The 12950-nt window shown below is 51.4% G+C and overlaps 1 protein-coding gene across 1 annotated transcript in view; it reads left to right on the top strand.

Moving 5' to 3' along the window:
* TCF4 (transcription factor 4) overlaps positions 1 to 12950 on the top strand; it is a 25729-nt gene continuing 12779 nt past the window's right edge. The window contains exons 1-3 of the mRNA XM_072359967.1: positions 1 to 117; positions 914 to 1005; positions 2818 to 2890. Of these exons, the coding sequence (XP_072216068.1) occupies positions 30 to 117; positions 914 to 1005; positions 2818 to 2890 (253 nt within the window). The 5' untranslated portion in view covers positions 1 to 29. The remainder of the gene's footprint in view (positions 118 to 913; positions 1006 to 2817; positions 2891 to 12950) is intronic.

Genomic DNA, 12950 nt, shown 5'->3' with positions numbered 1-12950 from the left:
TGCGTGTGCGCGGCTCTGCCCTCCGCGCCATGTGGCTGCGCGCGAGATGGGGGAACTCGGACGCGGTGTCGGTGCGGGCGCGCGTTGCGGGCGGCGCTCGGCGGCTCCATGAGCGCGGTACGGAGGCGGCGCGGCCCCGCTCGGCCCCACGGCGCGGCGCGGTGGGTACGGCGCGGTTCGGCACGGCGCGGTACGGCGGGGCGCTGCGGGGCGCGGTGCGGGGCGCGGTGCGGGGCGTTGCGGGGCTCCTTCCCTCGGCCTTCCCTTCCCTCCCCCCCCCTCCCCCCGTGGCTGCCGGCCGGGCCCTCCGCGCTCGGTGGGTGCCGCGGCGCTCCCCCCCCCCCGTCCCCCGTCCCCATCCCCCCCTTCCCGGTGCTGGTTACGAACCGGGGCTCGCTGGCACGGCGCCGTCTCCGCGCCCCGACACTTTTCTTTCTCTCCGCCCCCCCCTCCCCGTTTTTTTGTTGTTGTTCCGTTTCGCATCCCGCATTTTTTTGTTGTTTGTTTCTTTTTCCCCCCGTCTCGTTCGCTCGCCCCGTCCCTTCCCCGCCTCCAGCGCCGCTTTGCGCGGCAGAAGGGAGGAAAGGGGGAAAAAGTTGTATCCGCGCGGCCGGAGTTGCGCTGCGGGCTGCCCGGGAACCTCCTGTTGCACGGCGATGCTCGGGCAGCGCGCGGCCGCCTCCTCGCCTCCTCCGCCGCGGCTGTGAGTGGCCGTGCCCGGCTCCCCGGCTCCGCTCCGCCGCTTTTTGTTGTTGCTTTGCTGCCCCTCCATCTTTTCTCCCTCCCTTTTCACCCCCCGCCCCCCCCGTCCCCCCCCTCCCCCCATATCCGGACCTCCCGACCCCGCCGTGCTGCTGCTTCCCGCGGGCTCGGGACCGGCTTATCTGACTGCGGTTGTTTTCCATGTTTCCAGGTTTGTGTGATTTTGCTAAAATGCATCACCAACAGCGAATGGCTGCCTTAGGGACGGACAAAGAACTGAGTGATTTACTGGATTTCAGTGCGGTAAGAAACAACGCTGGAAATTAACAACAGCTGTAAAAAAAAAATAAAAAAATAGCTTCTAGCCGATCTGTTAAACTAAAAAAAAAAAGGCGACCCAGACCCGGCCGAGGCGCGATCGGAGCAGCGGGTCGTTTTTAACCGGCAGCTGCAGCCACGGTAAATACCTTCTGCTGAAACAAAACCATCCGAACCCGAAACAGCCGCTTTTCGTCTCTGCGGTGGGAAGCGGCGCCGTGCGCGGCTGCTCGGAGCGTCTCGGATCCGAACGTGATTCCAGCCGACAACGGAGCGTTTCCCTGCGCCGACCCGAAACTCGGACGGGCGCTTCCCACCGCAGGGCGCGGGGACTCCCTGCTGCCTCCATCCCGACAGCCCGACATCAGCCCGACATCTGACATCATCCCGACACCATCCCGACATCCGACATCCCGACACCATCCCGACATCCGACATCCCGACATCAGCCCAACGTCTGACACCATCCCGACACCATCCCGACATCCGACATCTCAACATCATCCTGACATCCGACACCACCCCGACACCACCCCGACATCCCGACGTTCCGCTCTCTGTTCTCCCCCGGCTTCGGCTTTATTTTTCCCGACACGTGGGAAGCGCGACTTGCTCCGCCGCTGCCTCCGACGAAAGTTTCTCCCCGATCCCGGGGGCTGCCCGGCCCCGCCAGCCCCCCCTCCCCATCCCCCCCCGGTCCTTCTTCCTTCCCCCCCCCCCCCCGCCCGTCCCTCCCTTCCAGCGCTCGCCCCTTCCCGCAGGGGCTGCGGGGTTTGGCTGCGGGATGCGCGTGGCGCGGAGCTGAGCTGAGCGGAGCTGAGCCGAGCTGAGCTGAGCTGAACTGAGCGGAGCTGAGCTGAGCGGAGCTGAACCGAGCCGAGCCGAGCTGAGCTGAACTGAGCTGAGCTGAACTGAGCTGAGCTGAACTGAGCTGAGCTGAGCTGAGCTGAGCTGAGCTGAACTGAGCTGAGCTGAACTGAGCTGAGCTGAACTGAGCTGAGCTGAGCTGAGCTGAGCTGAGCTGAGTGGAGCTGAGCGGAGCTGAGCGCGGCTCCTCCCGGCTGGGTCTGCGGAGGAATGGCCGTGGGCAGTGGGGCCGGGCAGCGCAGCCCCAGGCAGCCCGGCAGCCCCGTGTTCGCTCGGCGCACTTCTTGCATTTGTTCCCTGTCTTTTTGCGGGCTCTGACTCAGGGAAGGTGCGTGTTGCCCGCCAGACGCGTCGAGGAAGAGAGAAACCAATTAGGGTCGAAATAAACGCGAGCGAGAGAGAGGGTGAGAGAGAGAGGGAGAGGGAGCGGCGCGCTCAGCCTGCGCTGCTCTTAGAGGCGGCATGAGATTTAGGGCAGGTGGCACTTGGCGCGGTCATTATCCGGGCGCGCGGATGACAGGAGAGCCCCAAGGCGGGCTGCGGATGGACCCTGCTACCTTGATGGCCAAGGTTTCGCACGACAAACTTTGCCCTCGCCTTCCTCCACCAGCCATGGGGGATGTGGGCAGCGATGGGGGCTGTGGGCAGCGATGATGCGGGCTGTGGGCAGCCATGCGGGCTGTGGGCAGCCATGCGGGCTGTGGGCAGCCATGGGGGCGCGGGGCTGCGCTGTGCCGGGTGCTGCTGGGGGTGCGCAGCCGGGGGTCTCGGTGCTGGGGCTGCCCTCGGGGGTCTCGGTGCTGGGGCTGCGCCCAGGGCTGCTGGGCAGAGTTTGCAGCGGAGGAACTTTGTCTGCGCGGCGCTTTTTCCTGTAGTGGGAACGTCCCTGTGTTGCCTTTTTGTCATTTTCCTTTTTTCCTTTTTTTTTAGATGTTTTCACCTCCCGTGAGCAGCGGCAAGAACGGACCCACTTCCCTGGCGAGTGGACATTTCACTGGCTCAAGTACGTACCCGCTTTGTTCCGCGCGCTGCGATGCCGCTGTCTGTCCCTGGGCATTACCTTTGTTGTGGTTGTGGTAATCTCTGCTGGGGCGCAGCTCCAACCCGACCGGAGCGGGATCCTTCCTGTTATGACTCCGACTGTTATTACTGCTATTTCCACCAGGCATTTTCGCAGCGTTTCCATTGATTTATGGTTGTTGTTTTTTTTTTTTTTTCCATTATTTATTTCATTTTTTTCCCTCTGAACGGCTGCTCTGTGTCGTTGCTTGAGGTGAGGCAGCTTTAAGTTTTGGTGGTGGTTGTTGTTATTTGTTTATTCTAAATTCAGCCTTGAGGGTTTTCGGACGCAGTTTTATACTTGAGAAGCGAGAATGGAATAGCACGGAATGGGAGCGTCTTGCGGGGGAATTAATTCGTTAAACGAGGACGGCTGCCGGGATTAAATAATGAATGGAGCACTCGGCCGAGCGCGGGCACCGGGCTCTCCAGGTGCAGCCCTCCCGGTGTCGGAGCAGGGTGATTCTGGATTTTTATTTGCTTTTCCTCTTTTTTTTTTGTCTTTTTTGGCCGAATGGAAACCCACGGATGGAAAGTAGGGCATTTTCTTCCCAGACGCCCGCCCGCTCGCGACGAGCCCCCGGCGCTGCCCAGGGATGTTGGTGGGTGCGGCTGTCTGCCTGCAGCCAGGCTCTGCGGGCAACTTCTGCCTGCTGTAAAGCGGGAGTCCTGCTGGATGACAAAAGGAATAGCGGAGTTGGTTGCGGCGGAACATATGTGTGCAGTGATTGTCTGCCAAGTGCGGCTTCACGCGGAGGCTTTTATGCGCCTGAGAAATGAGAGGTAAAAGCAGCATCGGCACCGAGCTGCCAGCTATCTCCCGGCTGTGCCATGGAGATGGGTGAGGTGCCTGCAGCGTTTGGTGCAGCACTTGGTGCAGCGCTTGGTACAGCTCTTGGTACAGCGCTTGGTGCAGTGCTTGGTACAGCTCTTGGTGCAGCTCTTGGTACAGTGCTTGGTACAGCGCTTGGTGCACCGCTTGGTGCAGCACTTGGTGCAGCGCTCGGTGCAGCTCTTTGTACAGTGCTTGGTGCAGCGCTTGGTACTGCGCTTGGTACAGTGCTTTGTGCAGCGCTTGGTACAGCGCTTGGTACAGTGCTTTGTACAGCGCTTGGTGCAGCACTCGGTGCAGCTCTTGGTACTGCGCTTGGTGCAGCGCTTGGTACAGTGCTTTGTGCAGAGCTTGGTGCAGTTCTCTGCAGTTCTCTGCAGTGCTCAGTGCAGCACTTGGTGCAGGACTCGGTGCAGCACTCGGTGCAGCTCTTGGTACAGTGCTTTGTACAGCGCTTGGTGCAGCGCTTGGTACTGCGCTTGGTGCAGCGCTTTGTGCAGCGCTTGGTGCAGCACTTGGTGCAGCGCTTGGTGCAGCACTTGGTGCAGCGCTCGGTGCAGGACTCGGTGCAGCTCTTGGTACAGTGCTTTCTGCAGCACTCGGTGCAGCGCTTGGTACGGTGCTTGGTGCAGTGCTTGGTGCAGCGCTTGGTGCAGTTCTCTGCAGTTCTCTGCAGCGCTCGGTGCAGCACTCGGTGCAGGACTTGGTGCAGGACTTGGTGCAGGACTCGGTGCAGCACTCGGTGCAGCACTCGGTGCAGTGCTGGGTGCAGTGCTTGGTGCAGTGCTGGGTGCAGGACGCAGCCCCGGCCCCGCTGGGAGCTGCAGAGCGGCGGCACGGAGCCGTCTGTAGCGGAGCTGTTCTCCCCACACGGTGTGTTTGGGTGAGCCCTGCTGCAGAGCCCCGTGGATGCCCAGCTAGGAACACGTCACTGTGTGCAGCTCTTATTGGGGACCTTACAGTGGATCCTATATGGGATCCTATAGGGGACGTTATAGGGGACCTTATAGTGGATCCTATAGGGGACCTTATAAGGGATCTAATAGGGGACCTATATGGGACCCTATATGGGATCTTATAGGGGACCTATATGGGATCTTATAGGGGACCTATATGGGATCCTATAGGGGACCTATATGGGATCCTATATGGGATCCTATAGGGGATGTTATAGGGGACCTTATAGGGGATCCTATAGGGGACCTTATAAGGGATCTTATAGGGGACATATATGGGATCCTATATGGGATCTTATAGGGAACCTATATAGGATCCTATATGGGATCGTATAGGGGACCTATATGGGATCCTATAGGGGACCTTATAAAGGATGATATAAGGGACCTTATAGGGGATCTTATAGGGGACCTATATGGCATCTTATAGGGGATCGTATAGGGGACCCTATTTGGGATCCTATATGGGATCTTATAGGGGACCTATATGGGATCCTATAGGGGACGTTATAGGGGACCTTATAGTGGATCCTATATGGGATCTTATAGGGGATCCTATAGGGGACCTATATGGGATCCTATATAGGACCTATATGGGATCCTATATGGGATCCTATAGGGGACGTTATTGGGGACCTTATAGGGGATCTTATAGGGGACCTATATGGGATCCTATATGGGATCTTATAAGGGATCTTATAGGGGACCTATATGGGATCCTATAGGGGACCTTATAGGGGACGTTATAGGGGACCTTATAGGGGACGATATAGGGGACCAATATGGGATCCTATATGGGGACCTTATAGTGGATCCTATATGGGATCTTATAGGGGACCTATATGGGATCCTATAGGGGATGTTACAGGGGACCTTATAGGGGATCTTTTAGGGGACCTTACAGTGGATCCTATATGGGATCTTATAGGGGACCTATATGGGATCCTATATGGGATCCTATAGGGGACGTTATAGGGGACCTTATAGGGGATCCTATAGGGGACCTTATAAGGGATCTAATAGGGGACCTATATGGGATCCTATATGGGATCTTATAGGGGACCTATATGGGATCCTATATGGGATCGTATAGGGGACCTATATGGGATCCTATAGGGGACCTTATAGGGGACGGTATAGGGGACCTTATAGGGGACCTTTAGGAGACCTTATAAGGGATCTAATAGGGGACCTATATGGGATCCTATATGGGATCTTATAGGGGACCTATATGGGATCCTATAGGGGACCTTATAAAGGATGGTATAAGGGACCTTATAGGGGATCTTATAGGGGACCTATATGGGATCCTATATGGGATCCTATAGGGGACGTTATAGGGGACCTTATAGTGGATCCTATAGGGGACCTTATAAGGGATCTTATAGGGGACCTATATGGGATCCTATATGGGATCTTATAGGGGACCTATATGGGATCCTATAGGGGACCTTATAGGGGACGGTATAGGGGACCTTATAGTGGATCCTATAGGGGACCTTATAAGGGATCTAATAGGGGACCTATATGGGACCCTATATGGGATCTTATAGGGGACCTATATAGGATCCTATATGGGATCGTATAGGGGACCTATATGGGATCCTATAGGGGACCTTATAAAGGATGGTATAAGGGACCTTATAGGGGATCTTATAGGGGACCTATATGGCATCTTATAGGGGATCGTATAGGGGACCCTATTTGGGATCCTATATGGGATCTTATAGGGGACCTATATGGGACCCTATATGGGATCTTATAGGGGACCTATATAGGATCCTATATGGGATCTTATAGGGGACCTATATGGGATCCTATAGGGGACCTTATAAAGGATGGTATAAGGGACCTTATAGGGGATCTTATAGGGGACCTATATGGCATCTTATAGGGGATCGTATAGGGGATCCTATTTGGGATCCTATATGGGATCTTATAGGGGACCTATATGGGATCCTATAGGGGACGTTATAGGGGACCTTATAGTGGATCCTATAGGGGACCTTATAAGGGATCTAATAGGGGACCTATATGGGATCCTATATGGGATCTTATAGGGGACCTATATGGGATCCTATAGGGGACCTTATAGGGGATCTTATAGGGGACCTTATAGTGGATCCTATATGGGATCTTATAGGGGACCTATATGGGATCCTATAGGGGACCTTATAAAGGATGGTATAAGGGACCTTATAGGGGATCTTATAGGGGACCTATATGGCATCTTATAGGGGATCCTATAGGGGACGTTATAGGGGACCTTATAGTGGATCCTATAGGGGACCTTATAAGGGATCTAATAGGGGACCTATATGGGACCCTATATGGGATCTTATAGGGGACCTATATGGGATCCTATAGGGGACGTTATAGGGGACCTTATAAGGAATCTTATAGAGGACCTTATAGTGGATCCTATATGGGATCTTATAGGGGACCTATATGGGATCCTATAGGGGACCTTATAGGGGACGGTATAGGGGACCTTATAGTGGATCCTATAGGGGACCTATATGGGATCCTATAGGGGACCTTATAGGGGACGGTATAGGGGACCTTATAGGGGATCTAATAGGGGATCCTATATGGGATCCTATAGGGGACCTTATAGGGGACGGTATAGGGGACCTTATAGGGGATCTAATAGGGGATCCTATATGGGATCCTATAGGGGACCTTATAGTGGATCTTATAGGGGACCTATATGGGATCCTATATGGGATCCTATAGGGGACGTTATAGCGGACGTTATAGGGGACCTATATAGGACCCTATATGGGATCTTATAGGGGACCTATATGGGATCCTATATGGGATCCTATAGGGGACGTTATAGGGGACCTTATAGGGGATCTTATAGGGGACCTATATAGGATCCTATATGGGATCGTATAGGGGACCTATATGGGATCCTATAGGGGACGTTATAGGGGACCTTATAGTGGATCCTATAGGGGACCTTATAAGGGATCTTATAGGGGACCTTTATGGGATCCTATATGGGATCTTATAGGGGACCTATATGGGATCCTATATGGGATCGTATAGGGGACCTATATGGGATCCTATAGGGGACCTTATAAAGGATGGTATAAGGGACCTTATAAGGGATCTTATAGGGGACCTATATGGCATCTTATAGGGGATCGTATAGGGGATCCTATTTGGGATCCTATATGGGATCTTATAGGGGACCTATATGGGATCCTATAGGGGACGTTATAGGGGACCTTATAGTGGATCCTATAGGGGACCTTATAAGGGATCTTATAGGGGACCTATATGGGATCCTATATGGGATCTTATAGGGGACCTATATGGGATCCTATATGGGATCCTATAGGGGACGTTATAGGGGACCTTATAGGGGATCCTATAGGGGACCTTATAAGGGATCTAATAGGGGACCTATATGGGATCCTATATGGGATTCTATAGGGGACATTATAGGGGACCTTATAGGGGATCTTATAGGGGACCTATATGGGATCCTATAGGGGACCTTATAGGGGACGATATAGGGGACCTATATGGGATCCTATATGGGATCTTATAGGGGACCTATATGGGATCCTATAGGGGATCCTATAGGGGACGTTATAGGGGACCTTATAGTGGATCTTATAGGGGACCTATATAGGATCCTATATGGGATCGTATAGGGGACCTATATGGGATCCTATAGGGGACCTTATAAAGGATGGTATAAGGGACCTTATAGGGGATTGTATAGGGGACCCTATTTGGGATCCTATATGGGATCTTATAGGGGACCTATATGGGATCCTATAGGGGACGTTATAGGGGACCTTATAGTGGATCCTATAGGGGACCTTATAAGGGATCTTATAGGGGACCTATATGGGATCCTATATGGGATCTTATAGGGGACCTATATGGGATCCTATAGGGGACCTTATAGGGGACGGTATAGGGGACCTTATAGGGATTTTATATGGGACCTTATAAGGGATCTAATAGGGGACCTTATAGTGGATCCTATATGGGATCTTATAGGGGACCTATATGGGATCCTATACGGGACCTTATAGGGGACGGTATAGGGGACCATATATGGGATCTAATAGGGGACCTATATGGGATCCTATATGGGATCTTATAGGGGACCTATATGGGATCCTATAGGGGACCTTATAGGGGACGATATAGGGGACCTATATGGGATCTTATATGGGATCTTATAGGGGACGATATAGGGGACCTATATGGGATCCTAAATGGGATCTTATACAGGATCGTATAGGGGATCCTATTTGGGATCCTATATGGGATCTTATAGGGGACCTATATGGGACCCTATATGGGATCTTATAGGGGACCTATATGGGATCCTATAGGGGATCCTATAGGGGACGTTATAGGGGACCTTATAGTGGATCCTATAGGGGACCTTATAAGGGATCTAATAGGGGACCTATATGGGATCCTATATGGGACGTTATAGGGGATGGTATAGGGGACCTTACAGTGGATCCTATAGGGGACCTTATAGTGGATCCTATATGGGATCTTATAGGGGACCTATATGGGATCCTATAGGGGACCTTATAGGGGACCTATATGGGATCCTATAGGGGACCTTATAGGGGACCTATACGGGATCCTATAGGGGACCTTATAGGGGACGGTATAGGGGACCTTATAGGGGACCTTTAGGAGACCTTATAGGGGATCCTATAGGGGACCTTATAAGGGATCTTATAGGGGACCTATATGGGATCCTATACGGGACCTTATAGGGGACGGTATAGGGGACATTATAGGTGATCTTATAGGGGACCTTATAGTGGATCCTATATGGGACCTTATAGGGGACATTATAGGGGACCTTATAGGGGACGGTATAGGGGACCATATAGGGGATCTAATAGGGGACCTATATGGGATCCTATATGGGATCTTATAGGGGACCTATATGGGATCCTATAGGGGACCTTATAGGGGACGGTATAGGGGACCAATATGGGATCCTATATGGGATCTTATAGGGGACCTATATGGGACCCTATATGGGATCTTACAGGGAACCTATATGGGATCCTATAGGGGATCCTATAGGGGACGTTACAGGGGACCTTATAGTGGATCTTATTGGGGACCTTACAGTGGATCCTATATGGGATCCTATAGGGGACGTTATAGGGGACCTTATATTGGATCCTATAGGGGACCTTATAAGGGATCTTATAGGGGACATATATGGGACCCTATATGGGATCTTATAGGGGACCTATATGGGATCCTATATGGGATCCTATAGGGGACGTTATAGGGGACCTTATAGGGGATCTTATAGGGGATCTTATAGTGGATCCTATATGGGATCTTATAGGGGACCAATATGGGATCCTATATGGGATCCTATAGGGACGTTATAGGGGACCTTATAGGGGATCTTATAGGGGACCTTACAGTGGATCCTATATGGGAACCTATAGGGGACGTTATAGGAGACCTTATAGTGGATCCTATAGGGGACCTTATAAGGGATCTAATAGGGGACCTATATGGGACCATATATGGGATCTTATAGGGGACCTATATGGGATCCTATATGGGATCCTATAGGTGACGTTATAGGGGACCTTATAGTGGATCCTATAGGGGACCTTATAAGGGATCTAATAGGGGACCTATATGGGACCATATATGGGATCTTATAGGGGACCTATATGGGATCCTATATGGGATCTTATAGGGGACGTTACAGGGGACCTTATAGTGGATCTTATAGGGGACCTATATAGGATCCTATATGGGACCTTATAGGGGACGATATAGGGGACCTATATGGGATCCTATAGGGGACCTTATAGGGGATCCTATAGGGGACCTTATATGGGATCTAATAGGGGACCTATATGGGACCCTATATGGGATCTTATAGGGGACCTATATGGGATCCTATAGGGGACCTTATAGGGGACGTTATAGGGGACGTTATAGGGGACCTATATGGGATCCTATATGGGGACCTATATGGGATCCTATATGGGATCCTATATGGGATCCTATAGGGGACGCTACAGGGGACCTTATAGGGGATCTTATAGGGGACCTTACGGTGGATCCTATATGGGATCTTATAGGGGACCTATATGGGATCCTATACGGGACCTTATAGGGGACGGTATAGGGGACCATATATGGGATCTAATAGGGGACCTATATGGGATCCTATATGGGATCTTATAGGGGACCTATATGGGATCCTATAGGGGACCTTATAGGGGACGATATAGGGGACCTATATGGGATCTTATATGGGATCTTATAGGGGACGATATAGGGGACCTATATGGGATCCTAAATGGGATCTTATACAGGATCGTATAGGGGATCCTATTTGGGATCCTATATGGGATCTTATAGGGGACCTATATGGGACCCTATATGGGATCTTATAGGGGACCTATATGGGATCCTATAGGGGATCCTATAGGGGACGTTATAGGGGACCTTATAGTGGATCCTATAGGGGACCTTATAAGGGATCTAATAGGGGACCTATATGGGATCCTATATGGGACGTTATAGGGGATGGTATAGGGGACCTTACAGTGGATCCTATAGGGGACCTTATAGTGGATCCTATATGGGATCTTATAGGGGACCTATATGGGATCCTATAGGGGACCTTATAGGGGACCTATATGGGATCCTATAGGGGACCTTATAGGGGACCTATACGGGATCCTATAGGGGACCTTATAGGGGACCTTTAGGAGACCTTATAGGGGATCCTATAGGGGACCTTATAAGGGATCTTATAGGGGACCTATATGGGATCCTATACGGGACCTTATAGGGGACGGTATAGGGGACATTATAGGTGATCTTATAGGGGACCTTATAGTGGATCCTATATGGGACCTTATATGGGGACATTATAGGGGACCTTATAGGGGACGGTATAGGGGACCATATAGGGGATCTAATAGGGGACCTATATGGGATCCTATATGGGATCTTATAGGGGACCTATATGGGATCCTATAGGGGACCTTATAGGGGACGGTATAGGGGACCAATATGGGATCCTATATGGGATCTTATAGGGGACCTATATGGGACCCTATATGGGATCTTACAGGGAACCTATATGGGATCCTATAGGGGATCCTATAGGGGACGTTACAGGGGACCTTATAGTGGATCTTATTGGGGACCTTACAGTGGATCCTATATGGGATCCTATAGGGGACGTTATAGGGGACCTTATATTGGATCCTATAGGGGACCTTATAAGGGATCTAATAGGGGACATATATGGGACCCTATATGGGATCTTATAGGGGACCTATATGGGATCCTATATGGGATCCTATAGGGGACGTTATAGGGGACCTTATAGGGGATCTTATAGGGGATCTTATAGTGGATCCTATATGGGATCTTATAGGGGACCAATATGGGATCCTATATGGGATCCTATAGGGACGTTATAGGGGACCTTATAGGGGATCTTATAGGGGACCTTACAGTGGATCCTATATGGGAACCTATAGGGGACGTTATAGGAGACCTTATAGTGGATCCTATAGGGGACCTTATAAGGGATCTAATAGGGGACCTATATGGGACCATATATGGGATCTTATAGGGGACCTATATGGGATCCTATATGGGATCCTATAGGTGACGTTATAGGGACCTTATAGTGGATCCTATAGGGGACCTTATAAGGGATCTAATAGGGGACCTTATAAGGGATCTAATAGGGGGACCTATATGGGACCCTATATGGGATCTTATAGGGGACCTATATGGGATCCTATAGGGGACCTTATAGGGGACGTTATAGGGGACGTTATAGGGGGACCTATATGGGATCCTATATGGGATCTTATAGGGGACCTATATGGGATCCTATATGGGTTCTTATAGGGGATCCTATAGGGGATCCTACAGGGGACCTTATAGGGGACGGTATAGGGGACCAATATGGGATCCTATATGGGATCTTATAGGGGACCTATATGGGGATCCTATAGGGGACCTTATAGGGGATGTTATAGGGGACCTATATGGGATCCTATAGGGGACCTTATAGAGGACGTTATAGGGGACCTTATATTGGATCCTATAGGGGACCTTATAAGGGATCTAATAGGGGACATATATGGGACCCTATATGGGATCTTATAGGGGACCTATATGGGATCCTATATGGGATCCTATAGGGGACA

Source organism: Excalfactoria chinensis, chromosome Z (assembly GCF_039878825.1).
Source record: "Excalfactoria chinensis isolate bCotChi1 chromosome Z, bCotChi1.hap2, whole genome shotgun sequence".
NCBI lineage: Eukaryota > Metazoa > Chordata > Aves > Galliformes > Phasianidae > Excalfactoria > Excalfactoria chinensis.
Note: the sequence above shows the minus strand (reverse complement) of the source record. Positions and strands in the feature narration are given on the sequence as shown.